A 21642-nucleotide genomic window follows, 5' to 3' on the forward strand; every position below is an offset into this window, starting at 1 on the left:
CCCCGGACTGGAGGCCGTCGCTGGAGGCCCCGGACTGGAGGCCGTCGCTGGAGGCCCCGGACTGGAGGCCGTCGCTGGAAGCCCCGGACTGGAGGCCGTCGCTGGAGGCCCCGGACTGGAGGCCGTCGCTGGAGGCCCCGGACTGGAGGCCGTCGCTGGAGGCCCCGGACTGGAGGCCGTCGCTGGAGGCCCCGGACTGGAGGCCGTCGCTGGAGGCCCCGGACTGGAGGCCGTCGCTGGAGGCCCCGGACTGGAGGCCGTCGCTGGAGGCCCCGGACTGGAGGCCGTCGCTGGAGGCTCCGGACTGGAGGCCGTCGCTGGAGGCTCCGGACTGGAGGCCGTCGCTGGAGGCTCCGGACTGAGGATCGTCGCTGGAGGCTCCGGACTGGGGATCGTCGCTGGAGGCTCCGGACTGGGGATCGTCGCTGGAGGCTCCGGACTGGGGATCGTCGCTGGAGGCTCCGGACAGGGGATCGTCGCTGGAGGCTCCGGATCGGGGATCGTCGCTGGAGGCTTCGTGCCATGGATCATCGCTGGAGGCTTCGTGCCATGGATCATCACTAGAGGCTTCGTGCCATGGATCATCACTGGAGGCTTCGGGCCATGGATCATCACTGGAGGCTTCGTGCCATGGATCATCACTGGAGGCTTCGGGCCATGGATCACCACTGGAGGCTTCGTGCCATGGATCATCACTCGAGGCTTCGTGCCATGGATCATCACTGGAGGCTTCGTGCCATGGATCATCACTCGAGGCTTCGTGCCATGGATCATCACTCGAGGCTTCGTGCCATGGATCATCACTGGAGGCTTCGTGCCATGGATCATCACTGGAGGCTTCGTTCGTGCAGCAGGCACAGGACTCACCGGGCTGGAGAGACACACTGGAGGCCTGTTGCGTGGAGCAGGCACTGGATACACTGGGCCGTGGAGGCGCACTGGAGGTCTCAAGCGTAGAGCTGGCACAACCCGTCCTGGCTGGATGGTTACTTTCGCCCGGAAAATGAGGGGCGCTAGCACAGGACGCACTGGGCTATGCAGGCGCACCGGAGACACAGTGCGCAGAGCCGGCGCAGGATATCCTGGGCCGTAGAGACGCACTGGAGGCCAGATGTGCTGAGCCGGCACCTTCCGTCCTGGCTGGATGGATAGCCCAGCCGATGCGGGGAGTTGGAATGTAGCGCACCGGGCTGTGAACGCGCACTGGAAACACCATGCGCTCCACCGCATAACACGGTGCCTGACCAGTACCACGCTCCCTACAGTAAACACGAGGAGTTGGCTCAGGTCTCCAACCTGACTCAGCCAATCTCCTCGTGTGTCCCCCCCCAAAAAATGTTTGGTGGCTGCCTCGTGCCTGCTTCGTTGCCGTGACTCCTGGTATCGTTGTCGTTCCTCCCTCGCTACTTCCGCCTGTTTCCATGGCAGGACCTTGTCCCCTGCCATAACCTGCTCCCATGTCCAATATGTCCTCCACTCTCTCTTCTCCCGGGCCCAGGATCCCTGCTCCTCCTGGCCACGCTGCTTGGTCCTTTGGTGGTGGGTAGTTCTGTCACGGCCGTCGTCGGAAGGAGACCAAGGTGCAGCATGGTGAGCGTACATTTTATTTTATTATTGTAAATGTCGCCAACAAAACAAAGAAACTACCGTGAAGCTTAACAGGGCTTTAGTGCCACTAACAAGGATAACTACCCACAAACACCAAAGGAAAAAAGTCTGCCTAAGTATGATTCCCAATTAGAGACAACGATAGACAGCTGTCCCTGATTGAGAACCATACCCGGCCAAAACATAGAAATACAAACCATAGAAATAAAGAAACTAGAATGCCCACCCTAGTCACACCCTGGCCTAACCAAAATAGAGAATAAAAGCCTCTCTATGGCCGGGGCGTGACATTGGCTATACTTAAACTCTTTAACATCATCCTCAGCTCTGGCATATTCCCCAATATTTGGAACCAAGGACTGATCACCCCAATCCACAAAAGTGGAGACAAATTTGACCCCAATAACTACCGTGGGATATGAGTCAACAGCAACCTTGGGGAAATCCTCTGCATTATCATTAACAGCAATGTACTGAGATTTTACCAAATTACCGTACGACCGACCATGTATTCACCCTGCACCCCTAATTGACAAAGAAACAAACCAAAACCAAGGCAAAGCCTTCTCATGCTTTGTTGATTTCAAAAAAACTTTCAACTCAATTTGGCATGAGGGCCTGCTATACAAATGGATAGAAAATGGGTTTGGGGGAAAAACATACAACATTATAAAATACATGAACACAAACAACAAGTACGGTTAAAATTGGCAAAAAACACACATTTCTTTCCACATGGCCGTGGGGTGAGACAGGGCCGTGGGGTGAGACAGGGCCGTGGGGTGAGACAGGGATGCAGCTTAAGCCCGACCCTATTCAACATATATATCAACAAATTGGCGAGGGCACTAGAACATTCTGCAGCACCTGCCCTCACCCTACTACAATCTGAAGTCAAATGTCTCCTGTTTGCTGATTATCTGGTGCTTCTGTCCCCAACCAAGGAGGGCCTACAGCAGCACATAGATCTTCTGCACAGATTCTGTCAGATTCTGGGCCCTGACAGTAAATCTCAGTAAGACTAAAATAATGGTGCTCCAAAAAAGGTCCAGTTTCCAGGACCACAAATACAAATTCCATCTAGACACCGTTGCCTTAGATCACACAAAAAAACTATACATACCTTCGCCTAAACATCAGCGCCACAGGTAACTTCCACAAAGCTGTGAACGATCTGAGAGACAAGGCAAGAAAGGCCTTCTACGCCATCAAAAGGAACATAAAATTCGACATCCCAATTAGGATCGGGCTAAAAATACTTGAATCAGTTATAGAACCCATTTCCCTTTATGGTTGTGAGGTCTGGGGTCCGCTCACCAACCAAGAATTCACAAAATGGGACAAACACCAAATTGAGACTCTTTTTTTGCAGAATTCTGCAAAAATATCCTCTGTGTAAAACATCAAATAATGCATGCAGAGCAGAATTAGGATGATACCCGCTAATTATTAAAATCCAGAAAAGAGACGTTAAAATTCTACAACCACCAAAAAAGGAAGCGATTACCAAACCTTCCATAACAAAGCCATCACCTACAGAGAGATGAACCTAGAGAAGGGTCCCCTCAGCCAGCTGGTCCTGGGGCTCTGTTCACTAACACAAACACACCCCACAGAGCCCCAGGACAGAAACACAATTAGACCCAATCAAATCATTAGAAAACAAAAAGATAATCACTTGACACATTGGAAAGAATTTACAATAAAAACAGAGCAAACCTGACCACTGTGACCCAAAATGAAGGAAAGCTTTGACTATGTACAGACTCAGTGAGCATAGCCTTGCTATTGAGAAAGGTCACCGTTGGCAGATCTGGTTCTCAAGAGAAGACAGGCTATGTGCTCACTGTCCACAAAATGAGGTGGAAACTGAGCTGCACTTCCTAACCTCCTGCCCAATGTATGACCATATTAGAGAGACATATTTCCCTCAGATTACACAGACCCACAAAGAATTTCAATTGGGTGAAATACCACAATGTGCTTCACTGCAGCAAGATGTGTGACCTGTTGCCACAAGAAAAGGTCAACCAGTGAAGAACAAACACCATTGTAAATACAACCCATATTTATGCTTATTTATTTACCCTTTTGTACTTTAACTATTTGCACATAATATGACATTTGAAATGTCTTTATTCTTTTGGAACTTTTGTGAGTGTAACGTTTACTGTTCATTTTTATTGTTTATTTCACTTTTGTTTATTATCTACTTTGCCTTAGCATATGTTTCCCATGCTAATAAAGCCCTTAAATTGAATTGACAGACAGACAGACAGACAGACAGACAGACAGACAGACAGACAGACAGACAGACAAAGAGTGAGTGAGACAGACAGACAGACAGACAGACAGACAGACAGACAGACAGACAGACAGACAGACAGACAGACAGACAGACAGACAGACAGACAAAGAGTGAGTGAGACAGACAGACAGACAGACAGACAGACAGACAGACAGACAGACAGACAGACAGACAGACAGACAGACAAAGAGTGAGTGAGACAGACAGACAGACAGACAGACAGACAGACAAGACAGACAGACAGACAGACAGACAGACAGACAGACAGACAAAGAGTGAGTGAGACAGACAGACAGACAGACAGACAGACAGACAGACAGACAGACAGACAGACAGACAGACAAAGAGTGAGTGAGTGAGTGAGTGAGTGAGACAGACAGACAGACAGACAGACAGACAGACAGACAGACAGACAGACACAGACAGACAGACAGACAGACAAAGAGTGAGTGAGTGAGACAGACAGACAGACAGACAGACAGACAGACAGACAGACAGACAGACAGACAGACAGACAGACAGACAAAGAGTGAGTGAGACAGACAGACAGACAGACAGACAGACAGACAAAGAGTGAGTGAGACAGACAGACAGACAGACAAGACAGACAAGACAGACAGACAGACAGACAGACAGACAGACAGACAAGACAGACAGACAGACAGACAGACAGACAGACAGACAGACAGACAGACAGACAGACAGACAGACAGACAGACAGACAAAGAGTGAGTGAGACAGACAGACAGACAGACAGACAGACAGACAGACAGACAAAGAGTGAGTGAGACAGACAGACAGACAGACAGACAGACAGACAGACAGACAGACAGACAAAGAGTGAGTGAGACAGACAGACAGACAGACAGAGTGAGTGAGACAGACAGACAGACAGACAGACAGACAGACAGACAGACAGACAGACAAAGAGTGAGTGAGTGAGACAGACAGACAGACAGACAGACAGACAGACAGACAGACAGACAGACAAAGAGTGAGTGAGACAGACAGACAGACAGACAGACAGACAGACAGACAGACAAAGAGTGAGTGAGACAGACAGACAGACAGACAGACAGACAGACAGACAGACAGACAGACAGACAGACAGACAGACAGACAGACAGACAGACAGACAGACAGACAGACAGACAGACAGACAGACAGACAGACAAAGAGTGAGTGAGACAGACAGACAGACAGACAGACAGACAGACAAAGAGTGAGTGAGACAGACAGACAGACAGACAGACAGACAGACAAAGAGTGAGTGAGACAGACAGACAGACAGACAGACAGACAGACAGACAGACAGACAGACAGACAGACAGACAGACAGACAGACAGACAGACAGACAGACAGACAGACAGACAGACAGACAGACAGACAGACATGTAGTGGTGTCACAATAGGGAAGAGTAGACGTAGTAGACGTACTTGTAGAGCACAGATCTGTTGTGGGCAGGAACCATCTGTTCTATGAAGTAACCAGGATAGAGAACAGAGATCCCTATCAGCCTCTGAACGATGAGCTGGGGCTGGAAGAGATACTGACACTCCTCATACAGACCCTAGAGGAGAGGAGAGGAGAGGAGAGGAGAGGAGAGGAGAGGAGAGGAGAGGAGAGGCACGGATGGGGGGAGGAGGGGGGGGAGAAGAGGGGGGGGGAGAAGAGGGGTGAGGAGAGGAAAAAATATTTTTGTTAGCAAACCCTTTTCAGAACGATAGCAGATTGCAGCTGTTACTGTACTATAAGAGGCAGAGAGGGCAGAGAAGGTAGAGAGGGTAGAGAGGGTAGAGAGGTAGAGAGGTTAGAGAGGGTAGAGAGGGTAGAGAGGTAGAGAGGTTAGAGAGGGTAAAGAGGTAGAGAGGGTAAAGAAGGTAGAGAGGTTAGAGAGGTAGAGAGGGTAAAGAGGTAGAGAGGTTAGAGAGGGTAGAGAGGGTAGAGAGGGTGAGAGGGTAGAGAGGTAGGATGCCACCTTTCCAACAAATCAGTTCGTCAAATTTCTGCCCTGCTAGAGCTGCCCCAGTCAACTCTAAGTGCTGTATTATGAAGAGGAAACGTCTAGGAGCAACAACGGCTCAGCCACAAAGTGGTAGACCACACAGCGAAGTGGTAGACTACACAGCAAAGTGGTAGACTACACAGCAAAGTGGTAGACTACACAGCAAAGTGGTAGACTACACAGTGAAGTGGTAGACTACACAGTGAAGTGGTAGACCACACAGCGAAGTGGTAGACCACACAGTGAAGTGGTAGACTACACAGCGAAGTGGTAGACTACACAGCAAAGTGGTAGACTACACAGCGAAGTGGTAGACTACACAGCGAAGTGGTAGACTACACAGCGAAGTGGTAGACTACACAGCGAAGTGGTAGACCACACAGCGAAGTGGTAGACCACACAGCGAAGTGGTAGACTACACAGCGAAGTGGTAGACCACACAGCGAAGTGGTAGACTACACAGCGAAATGGTAGACTACACAGTGAAGTGGTAGACCACACAAGCTCACAGAACCCGACCGCCGAGTGCTGAAATGCGTACTGTAGCATGTAAAAATGGTCTGTCCTCGGTTGCAACACTTACTACCGAGTTCCAAACTGCCTCTGGAAGCAACGTCAGCACAATAACTGTTGGTCGGGAGCTTCATGAAATGGGTTTCCATGGACGAGCAGCCGCACACAAGCCTAAGATCACCATGCACAATGCCAAGCGTCGGCTGGAGTGGTGTAAAGCTCACATTGGAAACTCGTTCTCTGTAGTAATGAATCACGCTTCAAATCAAATAAATTTTTATTTGTCACATATTTATCAAATCAAATTCTAGCAGATGTTGTTATCGGTGTAGATAAATGCATTAGTATCTAACAATTCTAACAATTCACAACAATACACAAATCTAAAAGTAAAATAATGGAATTAAGAAATATATAAATTAAGACGAGTGATGTCGGTGTGTGATTGTATATATTAGAATAGAATACAGTATGTATTACTATTTATATTATATTATTTATATTCATATTTACATATGTACATATGAGATGAGTAAAGCAGTATGTAAACATTATTAAAGTGAAGAAAGGGGGATACGTAGTCAATTATACAACTGAATGCCTTCAACTGGGGCGGCAGGGTAGCCTAGTGGTTACTAGGCTACCTGCCGCCCCAAGTGGCCAGTGACTCAATGTCTATCTATCAGTGGAGGCTCCTCAGAGGAGGAAGGGGAGGACAATCCTTCTCAGTGAATTTCATAGAAATGTCACTTGTAAAACATTTAAAAAGTTATATTTTTTAGATAAAACTACACTAAATATAATCACGTCACCAAATAACTGATTAAAACACTGTTTAGCAAAGGTCTACAGTAGCCTCAATAGCACTCTGTAGGGTAGCACCATGGTGCAGCCGGAGGACAGCTAGTTTCCATCCTCCTCTGGGTACATTGAATTCAATACAAAACCTAGGAGGCTCATGGTTCTCACCTCCTTCCATAGACTTATACAGTATGACAACTTCCAACTACATTATGACAACTTCCAGAGGACGTCCTCCAGCCTATCAGAGCTCTTGCAGCATGAACTGATCAAAGGATGAGAGAATGAATCTGAAAGTATAAGCTACAGCTAGCACTGCAGTGAATAAATTGTGTAATAAATTAAATTGAGTAATTGAGTAATTGCCTCAAATAGAAAGAAAGACAATAATTGAACAGTTTTGAACAAATTAATTTCTTCGAAAATAGAAGAGAAGCAAGAGAGAAATATAATAATTTATTGCCACCGGGGCCCCCCGGTGTAACTGCTTACTGACTGTACACTGTAACGTTACTGCATGATTGTAGCAGGTTTACTAGCACGTTAGTTCTAATAGCTATGTTGACTAGGACGTTACGTTATCTAATATGGTGACAACGATGTAGGCTGTGTGTAGCGGTATGGCTTGGAAAGGGTTTTTCTCCTGGTCACATTCAGCTGATGTGTTGTGCATTGAAGTCCATAAGAGAAGGGAAGAGAAGGAATACAACGTGGCTGCTATGAGAGTGAACTGTGTTTCTGCGTGATCGGAGGTGTATTCATTCCGCTGATTCTGTTACAAAAAAAAAAAGTTTCTTAAATGGAAGCAAACCGATTGAAACGGTGATAATATACCTGAATTTGTCTAATAGAAACTATCGTTTGTAACTGTTGGACTAATGATTACACCCTAGATCAGGCAAGAATGTGCAAGGCGGTATTGGTATTGAATGTCACTGTCCTCAAATGTTTCTCTCTATCTCTCAACCACTGACAGACCAGCCAATCAGTCACTCCAGCAGATTGTTGAACTGACAGACCAGCCAATCAGTCAAATGCCTGACGTTCCAGCTGATCCATGGGGAAATCCTGAATCTACCTTGATTATGTTGGAGAGGCTTCCATTAAGAACACCCTCTGTGTTCTGTTAGACAAGTTACTCTTTATCCACATTATAGCAGGGGGTGTAAAGCCATAACACCCTCTGTGTTCTGTTAGACAGGTAACTCTTTATCCACATTATAGCAGGGGGTGTAAAGCCATAACACCCTCTGTGTTCTGTTAGACAGGTAACTCTTTATCCACATTATAGCAGGGGGTGTAAAGCCATAACACATTATAGCAGGGGGTGTAAAGCCATAACACACATGTTTTTCCAGCAGCAGACTATGATCAATAATGTCAAAAACAGCACTGAAGTTCAACAAGACAGCCCCCACAATATTTTTATCATCGATTTCTCTCAGCCAATCATCTGTCATTTATTTGTGTAAGTGCTGTGCTTGTTTGTTGAATGTCCGTTCCTGTAAGGATGCTGAAAGTCTATTGTCAATTTGTCTGCTGTAAAATAGCATTGTATCTTATCAAACACAATTTTTTCCTGAACTTTACTAAGGGTTGGTAACAGGCTGATTGACCGACTATTTTAACCAGTAAAAGGGGCTTTAAAGCGACAGTGATTACAGCCTTGAGTCTTCTTGGGTATGACGCTACAAGCTTGGCACACCTGTATTTGTGGAGCTTCTCGCATTCTTCTCTGCAGATCCTCTCAAGCTCTGTCAGGTTGAATGGGGAGCGTCGCTGCACAGCTATTTTCAGATCTCTTCAGAGATGTTTGATCGGGTTCAAGTCCGGGCTCTGGCTGGGCCACTCAAGGACATTCAGAGACTTGTCCCGAAGCCACTCCTGCGTTGTCTTGGCTGTGTGCTTAGGTCCGTTGTCTTGGCTGTGTGCTTAGGGCCGTTGTCTTGGCTGTGTGCTTAGGGCCGTTGTCTTGGCTGTGTGCTTAGGGCCGTTGTCTTGGCTGTGTGCTTAGGGCCGTTGTCTTGGCTGTGTGCTTAGGGCCGTTGTCTTGGCTGTGTGTTTAGGGCCGTTGTCCTGGCTGTGTGTTTAGGGCCGTTGTCTTGGCTGTGTGCTTAGGGCCGTTGTCTTGGCTGTGTGCTTAGGGCCGTTGTCTTGGCTGTGTGCTTAGGGCCGTTGTCTTGGCTGTGTGCTTAGGGCCGTTGTCTTGGCTGTGTGCTTAGGGCCGTTGTCTTGGCTGTGTGCTTAGGGCCGTTGTCTTGGCTGTGTGCTTAGGGCCGTTGTCTTGGCTGTGTGCTTAGGGCCGTTGTCTTGGCTGTGTGCTTAGGGCCGTTGTCTTGGCTGTGTGTTTAGGGCCGTTGTCTTGGCTGTGTGCTTAGGGCCGTTGTCTTGTTGGAAAGTGAACCTTCACCCCCAGTCTGAGTGCTCTGGAGCAGGTTCTCATCAAGGATCTCTGTACTTTGCTCCGTTCATCTTTCCCTCAACCCTGACTAGTCTTCCAGTCCCTGCCGCTGAAAACATCCCCACAGCATCTCATCTTATCTCTCAGGTATATGACCCTTCCCGTAATCTTACAAGTTAAAATAATATTAATTCAACTTTTTATTCATTTTATTATAGCCTCTACAAATCCATCTGATACTTTTTAGATAACTTGGATATTCCATCCAATGATACGGACATGAGTAATGTTCTGGACAACCCTCTGCATCACGATGAGATAACAAGGGGGTCTAAAGTTAATGCAAAGTGCCCCCAGGCCCTGACGGCTTCCCAGTCGATTAAAAAAAAAGTATTCTCAGGTCAACTCGCCCCTACTATTAGATATGTTCACCAACTTAAACTCAAGAAAGATCCGGCAGAAGGTGGTGGATATCAGCCCATTTCACTTTTAAACTATTAGCTAAGTTGCTAGCATACCGGTTGGATCCCTACCTTCATATCTGATGATCAAACAGGCTTCGTCAATCAATCAAATCAAATGTATTTATATAGCCCTTCTTACATCAGCTGATATCTCAAAGTGCTGTACAGAAACCCAGCCTAAAACCCCAAACAGCAAGCAATGCAGGTGTAGAAGCACGGTGGCTAGGAAAAAAGTCCCTAGAAAGGCAGGAACCTAAGAAGAAACCTAGAGAGGAACCAGGCTCTGAGGGAGTGGCCAGTCCTCTTCTGGCAGTGCCGGGTTGATATCATAACAGTACATGGCCAAGATGTTTAAACGTTCATAGATGATAATAATCACAGTGGTTGTAGAGAGTGCAAAAGGTCAGCACCTCGGGAGTAAATGTCAGTTCGCTTTTCATAGCCGAGCATTCAGAGTTAGAGACAGCAGGTACGGAAGAGAGAGTCGAAAACAACAAGTCCGGGACAAGGTAGCACATCCGGTGAACAGGTCAGGGTTCCATAGCTGCAGATAGAACAGTTGAAACTGGAGCAGCAGCATGGCCAGGTAGACTGGGGACAGCAAGGAGTCATCAGGCCAGGAAGTCCAGAGCCATGGTCCCAATGCTCAGGTCTTTGAGGAGGGGAGGGGAGGGAGAGGGAGAGAGAAAAAATTAGAGGGAGTATACTTAAATTCACACAGGACACCGGAAAAGACAGGAGAAATACTCCAGATATAACAGACTGACCCTCAACACATCAACTATTGCAGCATAAATACTGGAGGCTGAGACAGGAGGGGTTTTTGTTTGGAACCACCAAGACTCTTCCTAGAGCTGACCACCCAGCCAAACTGAGCAATCAGTGGAGAAGGGCCTTGGTCAGGGAGGTGACCAAGTACCGAGGGTCACTCTAACAGAGCTCCAGAGTTCCTCTGTGGAGATGGGAGAACCTTCCAGATGGACAACCATCTCTGCAGCACTCCACCAATCAGGCCTTTATGGTAGAGTGGCCAGACGGAAGCCACTCCTCAGCAAAAGGCACCCGACAGCCCGCTTGGAGTTTGCCGAAAGGCACCTAAAGGACTCTCAGACCATCAGAAACAAGATACAAGATTTTCTGGTGTAATAAAACCAAGATTGAACATTTTTGACATGACTGCCAAGCTTCACGTCTGGAGGAAACCTGTCACCATCCCTACGGTGAAGCATGATGGGTCAGTAGTGGAGAAGGTGGAAAGTTTTAAGTTCCTCGGTGTACACATCACGGACAAACTGAATTGGTCCACCCACACAGACAGCGTTGTGAAGAAGGCGCAGCAGCGCCTCTTCAACCTCAGGAGGCTGAAGAAATTTGGCTTGTCACCAAAAGCACTCACAAACTTCTACAGATGCACAATCGAGAGCATCCTGTCGGGCTGTATCACCGCCTGGTACGGCAACTGCTCCGCCCACAACCGTAAGGCTCTCCAGAGGGTAGTGAGGTCTGCAGAACGCATCACCGGGGGCAAACTACCTGCCCTCCAGGACACCTACACCACCCGATGTCACAGGAAGGCCATAAAGATCATCAAGGACAACAACCACCCAAGCCACTGCCTGTTCACCCCGCTATCATCCAGAAGGCGAGGTCAGTACAGGTGCATCAAAGCAGGGACCGAGAGACTGAAAAACAGCTTCTATCTCAAGGCCATCAGACTGTTAAACAGCCACCACTAACATTTAGCGGCCGCTGCCAACATACTGACTCAACTCCAGCCACTTTAAAAATGGGAATTGATGGAAATTATGTAAAAATGTACCACTAGCCACTTTAAACAATGCCACTTAATATAATGTTTACATACCCTACATTACCCATCTCATATGTATATACTGTACTCTATATCATCTACTGCATCTTGCCATCTTTATGTAATACAATACAATACCACTAGCCACTTTAAACTATGCCACTTTATGTTTACATACCCTACAGTACTCATCTCATATGTATATACCGTACTCTATACCATCTACTGCATCTTGCCATGCCGTTCTGTACCACCACTCATTCATATATCTTTATGTACATATTCTTTATCCCTTTACACTTGTGTGTGTGTATAAGGTAGTAGTTGTGGAATTGTTAGGTTAGATTACTTGTTGGTTATTACTGCATTGTCGGAACTAGAAGCACAAGCATTTCGCTACACTCGCATTAACATCTGCTAACCATGTGTATGTGACTAATAAAATTTGATTTGATTTGATTTGATGGTGGCAGCATCCCTATGGTGAAGCTGTGGGGATGTTTTTCAACGGCAGGGACTGCGGCAAAGGCTTTTTTATGGCAACTCTCCCAAACAACTTGTGGTTATGTGGCGTCTGATCGTAGTTTTTGGAAACTTTCTGACCCCAACACCCAACTAACGTCTGTAATTCTCCAGCTGTGATCCTTGGAGAGTTTTTGGCCATTCAAACCATCCTCCATTATCAAATCAAACAAATTGTATTTGTCACATGCACCGAATACAACAGGTGTAGACCTGACAGTGAAATGCTTACAATGCTTACTTACAAGCCCTTAACCAACAATGCGGTTTTAAGAAAATACCTCATAAAAGTAATAGATAAGAATAACAAATAATTAAAGAGCAGCATTAAATAACAATAGTGGGGCTATATACAGGGGGTACCGGTACAGAGTCAGTGTGGAGGCTATATACAGGGGGTACCGGTACAGAGTCAATGTGGAGGCTATATACAGGGGGCACCGGTGTCGAGGAGTCTGAGGTAATATGTAGGTAGACTTAGTAAAGTGACTATGCATAGATAATAACAGAGAGTAGCAGCAGCGTAGAGGGGGGGGGGGGGGGGCAATGCAAATAGTCTGGGTAGCCATTTGATTAGATGTTCAGGAGTCGTATGGCTTGGGGGTAGAAGCTGTTTAGAAGCCTCTTGGACCTAGCCTTGGCATTCTGGTACCGCTTGCCGTGGGGTAGTAGAGAGAACAGTCTATGACTAGAGTGGCTGGAGTCTTTGACAATTTTTAGGGCCTTCCTCTGACACCCCCTGGTATAGAGGTCCTGGATGGCAGGAAGCTTGGCCCCAGTGATGTACTGGGCCGTACGCACTACCCTCTGTAGTGCCTTGTGGTCGGAGGCCGGGCAGGTGCCATACCAGGCAGTGATGCAACCAGTCAGGATGCTCTCGATGGTGCAGCTGTAGAACCTTTTGAGGATCTGAAGACCCATGCCATATCTTTTCAGTCTCATAATGGGGAATAGGTTTTGTCGTGCCCTCTTCACGACTGTCTTGGTGTGCTTGGACCATGTTAGTTTGTTGGTGATGTGGAAGCCGAGGAGCTTGAATCTCTCAATCTGCTCCACTACAGCCCCGTCGATGACAATAGGGGCGTGCTCGGTCCTCATTTTCCTGTAGTCCACAATCATCTCCTTTGCCTTGATCACTTTGAGGGAGAGGTTGTTGTCCTGGCACCACACAGCCAGGTCTCTGACCTCCTCCCTATAGGCTGTCTCATCGTTGAGGGAGAGGTTGTTGTCCTGGCACCACACAGCCAGGTCTCTGACCTCCTCCCTGTGGGCTGTTTCATCATTGTCGGTGATCAGGCCTACCACTGTTGTGTCCTCAGCAAACCTAATGATGGTTTTGTAGTCGTACCTGGCCGTGCAGTCATGAGTGAACAGGGAGTACAGGAGGGGACTGAGCACGCACCCCTGAGGGGCCCCTGTGTTGAGGATCAGCGCGGTGGATGTGGTGTTACCTACCCTTACCACCTGGGGGGTGGCCCGTCAGGAAGTCCAGGATCCAGTTGCAGAGGGAGGTGTTTAGTCCCAGGATCCTTAGCTTAGTGATGAGCTTTGAGGGTACTATGGTGTTGAACACTGAGCTGTAGTCAATGAACAGCATTCTCACGTAGGTGTTCCTTTTGTCCAGGTGGGAAAGGGCAGTGTGGAGTGCAATAGAGATTGCATCATCTGTGAATCTGTTGGGGTGGGTGCAAATTGGAGTGGGTCTAGGGTTTATGGAATAAAGCACTTCATGGCTAGAGACATGAGTGCTACGGGTCGCCAGTCAGGTTACCTTAGTGTTCTTGTGCGCAGGGACTAGGGTGGTCTGCTTGAAACATGTTGGTATTACAGACTCATACATGGACAGGTTGAAAATGTCAGTGAAGACACTTGCCAGTTGGTCAGCACACATTTATTTTCCATTTTTATTTGCCACTCGTCGCCTGATCCTCACAAGGATCGCTTTCCACAAAACCTCAGTTTCTTCCTCCAGCAAATGACGGGGTTAAGGGCCTGTTCGGGTGTTTGGAGTGTATCCCGTTTGACTAATTAAAGAAAAAATATTAGTCCAATTCGAAGTAAATAATCGCTGTTCTGATGTCCAGAAGCTCTTTTCGGTCATAAGGGACGGTAGCAGCAACATTATGTACAAAATAAGTTGAGAAAAATCGAACAAAATACCACAGTTGCTACACACGTCCTCTTTCAGGCTGATTGTTGACATCTCCAGTTGATTCAAACTTCTTCATTATTGCCCTGATAGTGGAAATGGGCATTTTCTTGGGCATTTTCTATTTTCTTATAGCCAGTTCCTGATTTGTGCAGCGCAAAAACCTTTTGTCGCACATCATTACTGTATTCTCAGGTCTTTCCCATAGTGATGGATGACTATGGGAACATGGCCTGTGTGTCACCTCATATTTATACCCCAGTGAAACAGGATGTCATGGCTTACCACTTAAGTGTTCCTAATCACTCAGGTGAACTTAAAATCGTAAAATATTAATGGGAATATACTTCAGTTAGACTTTACTCATAATAATTTCTAGGGGTGCCAATAATTGTGGCACACATGTCTAGGGGTGCCAATAATTGTGGCACACATGTTTCGGAAAAAAATCTTTACTTCAGTTATTTCACATTCATTTTTTTCAATCATTTTACTTTAATTAAAGGTTAGATTTGTTTCTAATATTTTCAATGAAAGACGAAGAGGATAAACAGCAAAGACGTCTTTTTCACAGCTCGTTTTGCTCATATTTATCAAGGGTGCCAATATTAGTGGAGGGCACTGTATATCTCATTAGTTAGGTGATACACCCTGATATCTCATTAGATAGAAAGTGTTACATCTATATATCTCAATAGTTAGAAGGTGTTACATCCATATATCTCATTAGCTAGAAGGTGTTACATCCTGATATCTCAATAGTTAGAAGGTGTTACATCCTGATATGTGATTAGTTAGAGGATGTTACATCCTGATATCTCATTAGTTAGAAGGTGTTACATCCTGATATCTCAATAGTTAGAAGGTGTTACATCCTGATATCTCAATAGTTAGGTGACCGATCGGTTCGAGTCGGTCTTATGTAGCAACATTTGAAATTGTGTTTTTTACAAAGTAGAGACTCAGAGCTATAAAATGGTTTATCAGACACTACAGTTGAGGAACAATGGGAAGTAATTCTGCTTTGAATGTTGATAAACTTGTAACCGCACTTTTGAGAAAATGGCCCTTAAATATTTTGGTACCTACTGGAGAGCTCTTCTTTGTTTACACCCATTCAGCATCGTTCACACCCTCTTAAGTCTTAGCCCCACCCATCTCTTTAAAGACTCACATGTGAGGCCATGTGCTAAACAGAGTGAGTAAGGTAGTGTATGTAGTAAACAACCAAAGATTTCAAGACTAAAGGCTGGTTTATACTACGGGTGTGTTCGTAAATGTAATCTGGAGTGCCAGAGTGTACTCAGAGTGCGTTCTGGGTGTTGGTAAACTCAGATTGGTGTCAGATTGTCCGTTAGTAAACTCAAAGTGTTTCGCTCTCGGAGCGTTCAGATGTTAGTGATGGCTGTTTAACAGTCTGATGGCCTTGAGATAGAAGCTGTTTTTCAGTCTCTCGGTACCTGCTTTGATGCACCTGTACTGACCTCGCCTTCTGGATGATAGCGGGGTGAACAGGCAGTGGTTCGGGTGGTTGTTGTCCTTGATGATCTTTTTGGCCTTCCTGTGACATTGGCGGTGTAGGTGTCCTGGAGGGCAGGTAGTTTGCCCCCGGTGATGCGTTGTGCAGACCTCACTACCCTCTGGAGAGCCTTACAATTGTGGGCGGAGCAGTTGCCGTACCAGGCGGTGATACAGCCCGACAGGATGCTCTCGATTTTGCATCTGTAAATGTTTGTGAGCGTTTTTGGTGACAAGCCAAATTTCTTCAGCCTCCTGAGGTTGAAGAGCCGCTGCTGCGCCTTCTTCACAACGCTGTCTGTGTGGGAGGACCATTTAAGTTTGTCATATATTGAGGGAGATGGATTATACTATTGGTTGATGTCAACCGCTTTCAATTCATTGTTGCAAATACTTATGCTACCAATAACAAGTCAAGTAGCTGTATTTTATTTAGAGACATTGAGAGGAAAATAAGTCAAATTATGTCTGAATTTCCATTGGCCAAAGTAATATAGGGTGATTTTAATACAGTTGTACATGATAATCTAGATAGATGGCCTCCTAAGGATAGCAATTCTGTTTGTGAGATAAGGAATATATGTCTAAGGTTAGGTGTTCTAGATATTTGGAGACATAAGAACCCAGATAACATTATGTTTACATGGAGTACCAAAGATTTATCTATACAATCCCGTATTGATTTCTGGCTGATATCTGAAGATATGGCTGACAAGGTTGATACAGTCTCGATTGAACCATCGATTTTAACAGACCACAAAGGGATTTCAATAAAGATAAATATGCATGGTATGTCAATTGGAAAATGAATAAGACTTTACGAGAGAATGAAGTATTTAAGAAGGAAGTAGCAAGAATTATTGATAAATACTGGAATTGTGCCTGTGTTATGAATACGTTTGGAAGTTACTGGGAGCTAATGACATTTGATATAAGTCTTTTGGCTATTTCAATGGGGAAAGAAATTGCTTGTGCCAAGAGAGAGAAAGAATATGACATCATAAAGGGAATAATGGATTATACTAGAAAAAGTTAACTAACTAATCAGGAATTACTGGAGCTATCATCATTGCAAATGCAGTTAGACTGTATCTACGAGGATACAGTATCTACGTGTTATGCATCCCCGCATAACACGGTGCCTGACCGGTCACACGCTCCCCACGGTAAGCACGGGGAGTTGGCTCAGGTCTAAACCCTGACTCCCCCAATCTCCCCGTGTGCCTCCCCCCAAAAAATTTGGGAGCTGCCTCTCGGGCTTCCGTCGTTGTCTCAACTCCTCGTAGCGTCACCGTTCCTCTCTTGCTACCTCAGCCTGCTTCCATGGAAGGGTCTTGTCCCCTGCCATTACCTCCTCCCAGGCCCAGGATGTTCTCCACTCCCTTTTCTCCCCGGCCCAGGATCCCTGCTCCTCCTGGCCACGCTGCTTGGTCCGTTTTGGGTGGGGTCTTCTGTAACGCTCGTCGAAAGGAGTGGACCAAAGCGCAGCGTGGAAAGTGTTCATGATTTTATTATCAAAAACACTCAAACAAAATAACAAAGCGAAAACGAAAGCGAACAGTTCTGTCAGGTACAGACACTAAACGGTTTGTGGGCCCACGGTTCAGTATGTATCACGGTACAGTGGGCCACGGTTCAGTAGGTATCACGGTACAGTGGGCCACGGTTCAGTATGTATCACGGTACAGTGGGCCACGGTTCAGTAGGCATCACGGTACAGTGGGCCACGGTTCAGTAGGTATCACGGTACAGTGGGCCATGGTTCAGTAGGTATCACGGTACAGTGGGCCACGGTTCAGTAGGTATCACGGTACAGTGGGCCACGGTTCAGTAGGTATCACGGTACAGTGGGCCACGGTTCAGTATGTATCACGGTACAGTGGGCCACGGTTCAGTAGGTATCACGGTACAGTGGGCCACGGTTCAGTAGGTATCACGGTACAGTGGGCCACGGTTCAGTATGTATCACGGTACAGTGGGCCACGGTTCAGTATGTATCACGGTACGGTGGGCCCACGGTTCAGTATGTATCACGGTACGGTGGGCCCACGGTTCAGTAGGTATCACGGTACAGTGGGCCACGGTTCAGTAGGTATCACGGTACAGTGGGCCACGGTTCAGTAGGTATCACGGTACAGTGGGCCACGGTTCAGTAGGTATCACGGTACAGTGGGCCACGGTTCAGTAGGTATCACGGTACAGTGGGCCACGGTTCAGTAGGTATCACGGTACAGTGGTTCCACGGTTCAGTAGGTATCACGGTACAGTGGGCCCACGGTTCAGTAGGTATCACGGTACAGTGGGCCACGGTTCAGTAGGTATCACGGTACAGTGGGCCACGGTTCAGTATGTATCACGGTACAGTGGGCCACGGTTCAGTAGGTATCACGGTACAGTGGGCCACGGTTCAGTAGGTATCACGGTACAGTGGGCCACGGTTCAGTAGGTATCACGGTACAGTGGGCCACGGTTCAGTATGTATCACGGTACAGTGGGCCCACGGTTCAGTAGGTATCACGGTACAGTGGGCCACGGTTCAGTATGTATCACGGTACAGTGTGCCACGGTTCAGTAGGTATCACGGTACAGTGGGCCACGGTTCAGTATGTATCACGGTACAGTGGGCCCATGGTTCAGTAGGTATCACGGTACAGTGGGCCCACGGTTCAGTAGGTATCACGGTACAGTGGGCCCACGGTTCAGTAGGTATCACGGTACAGTGGGCCCATGGTTCAGTAGGTATCACGGTACAGTGGGCCACGGTTCAGTAGGTATCACGGTACAGTGGGCCACGGTTCAGTAGGTATCACGGTACAGTGGGCCACGGTTCAGTAGGTATCACGGTACAGTGGGCCACGGTTCAGTATGTATCACGGTACAGTGGGCCCACGGTTCAGTATGTATCACGGTACAGTGTGCCACGGTTCAGTAGGTATCACGGTACAGTGGGCCACGGTTCAGTAGGTATCACGGTACAGTGGGCCACGGTTCACTAGGTATAACGGCACAGTGGGCCACAGTTCAGTAGGTATCACGGTACAGTGGGCCACGGTTCAGTAGGTATCACGGTACAGTGGGCCACGGTTCAGTACGTATCACGGTACAGTGTGCCCACGGTTCAGTATGTATCACGGTACAGTGTGCCACGGTTCAGTAGGTATCACGGTACAGTGGGCCACGGTTCAGTAGGTATCACGGTACAGTGGGCCACGGTTCACTAGGTATCACGGTACAGTGGGCCACAGTTCAGTAGGTATCACGGTACAGTGGGCCACGGTTCAGTAGGTATCACGGTACAGTGATACCTTCATTTTGCCTAAAGACAATTAAAACTTTCCATTCAGGAAAATGGCAGCATGACTGACTAGGCCTGGTTTCTGTCTCTACTGTATGAAATCAAGGGGAGAAAAACATTAAAACCAAAAGTGCTTCTTAGCTATTGCCTTCTCTATTTAAAACAAAACAGGGTACATACTTGTACAGGCAATATTCAATGTAAAAATAACATGAAGTGCAACATAAAGTTAGTACCCTATATGAGAGATCCATTCCTTTATGTTGAGGTTCTTCTGTGAAAAGATAAGCACGTCAACATTCTCTGAAGCAAGACGAGAACGGCTTGTACTTGACAATGTCCCCGAGCGGTGGAGAACACTGGCTCACTTACAACAGAAGTTCCCGGGACACCGACGCCACTGTTGTTCAAGCTTTGCAACATGGGGGAACTTTGACTGGTTTTGTTTTCCACCACAAAAAAAAGGATCTGTTCCCACATGATTACAATCTGCTGCCTTGTATGAGGAGACCTCTTCCTCAATCATTTTGGAAAAGGATTTGGTCTGCTTTGAAAAGCTCCTCAAATAACTCTGCCATGACGGTGTTCTTTTGAGGAGGGGGTAATGAGGATGGATTTTCTTCCTCTGTGGATGACCTTGCTTGCACTGCTTGAAACAACAATATTGGCAAATATATTATTATTATTAAATGTAAGTGACACATTTCTCATTTTAAAAAACAAACATATCTCATCACATTTTAACGCACATGATAAAAACAATAAAAAACAATATCATGAAAAATGTATTTTAAAATAGATCAAATACCTGATGATCGCGCTCCACAAATTCTTTGAGATACGTGTAGACTCTGTCACAGCAGGCTGACGGGGGTTTAAACCTTGGATCTGTGAAGGTAGTCTAGAAGATGCCCTGTCTGTGTATCTTCTCTCATAAGTCCTGAGTGACGGCTGCCTTGGCCTCCATGATGGATGCACTGTCCTCAGGACCTGGTGCCATGGATTTGAGAATCATTGTCTTTAGAGTGAGAATTATTGATGAGGTGGGACTTGTTTCCCTGCTCATGAGCGTTGTCATCGTTCTCAGGGGGGTTGAGTAGCTGAATGAGTTCTCCTGCCAGCTTCAGTTCACTGTCCGGTCAGCATGGCTATGTCTTCGACCGACTTCTTCACAGCCTTGTCCAATACAGCAGATGGCCGGTTGCTGTTCAACGTAATGTTCCAGCATGTCATGTACGGTATTCCAACGGGTTGTGACATCATGGATTCATTTGTGCTTTGGTATATGTAACATCTCTTGCTTGACTGACAAAACGTGGTGAGCGGTTGTGCTTTTGTGGGGGGAAAAAGTCACCACTTTTCTGACCTTCCCCAGGAGGCGGGACACTGCCTTGAAACTGCCCTCTTGGCTGCTAGGTTCAGAATGTGTGCAAAAAAACATCCAATATGGGGCCCACACCCTTCAGCTTCACAGATGGCATTTACAATGTTTTGTACGTTATCTGTAGTGGCTGGGATTGTGATATTTGGTCTCTCTAGCTTCCACTCAGTCACAGCATTCATTCATTCTAGGGCTAAGTGTGCGCTTGTATGACTCACATACACGGAACGAGTTTCTGCAACCTGTAGCTCATCATCTCCCAATCCAGTACATAGTGAACCCTCACAGAGAGGTAGCTTCCAGTACATAGTGAACCCTCACAGAGAGGTAGCTTCCAGTACATAGTGAACCCTCACAGAGAGGTAGCTTCCAGTACATATAGTGAACCCTCACAGAGAGGTAGCTTCCAGTACATATAGTGAACCCTCACAGAGAGGTAGCTTCCAGTACATAGTGAACCCTCACAGAGAGGTAGCTTCCAGTACATAGTGAACCCTCACAGAGAGGTAGCTTCCAGTACATAGTGAACCGTCACAGAGACGTAGCTTCCAGTACATAGTGAACCGTCACAGAGAGGTAGCTTCCAGTACATATAGTGAACCCTCACAGAGAGGTAGCTTCCAGTACATAGTGAACCCTCACAGAGAGGTATCTTCCAGTACATAGTGAACCCTCACAGAGAGGTAGCTTCCAGTACATAGTGAACCGTCACAGAGAGGTAGCTTCCAGTACATAGTGAACCGTCACAGAGAGGTAGCTTCCAGTACATAGTGAACCCTCACAGAGAGGTAGCTTCCAGTACATAGTGAACCCTCACAGAGAGGTAGCTTCCAGTACATAGTGAACCCTCACAGAGAGGTAGCTT

At 46.9% G+C, this 21642-nt stretch overlaps 1 protein-coding gene across 1 annotated transcript in view; it reads right to left on the reverse strand.

Moving 5' to 3' along the window:
* Positions 1-21642, reverse strand: part of tmem8b (transmembrane protein 8B) — a 375967-nt gene that overhangs the window by 200657 nt on the left and 153668 nt on the right. Inside the window, exon 4 of the mRNA XM_071352000.1 lies at positions 5355-5488. Within this exon, the coding sequence (XP_071208101.1) occupies positions 5355-5488 (134 nt within the window). The remainder of the gene's footprint in view (positions 1-5354; positions 5489-21642) is intronic.

Source organism: Salvelinus alpinus, chromosome 19, assembly GCF_045679555.1.
Source record: "Salvelinus alpinus chromosome 19, SLU_Salpinus.1, whole genome shotgun sequence".
Lineage (NCBI taxonomy): Eukaryota > Metazoa > Chordata > Actinopteri > Salmoniformes > Salmonidae > Salvelinus > Salvelinus alpinus.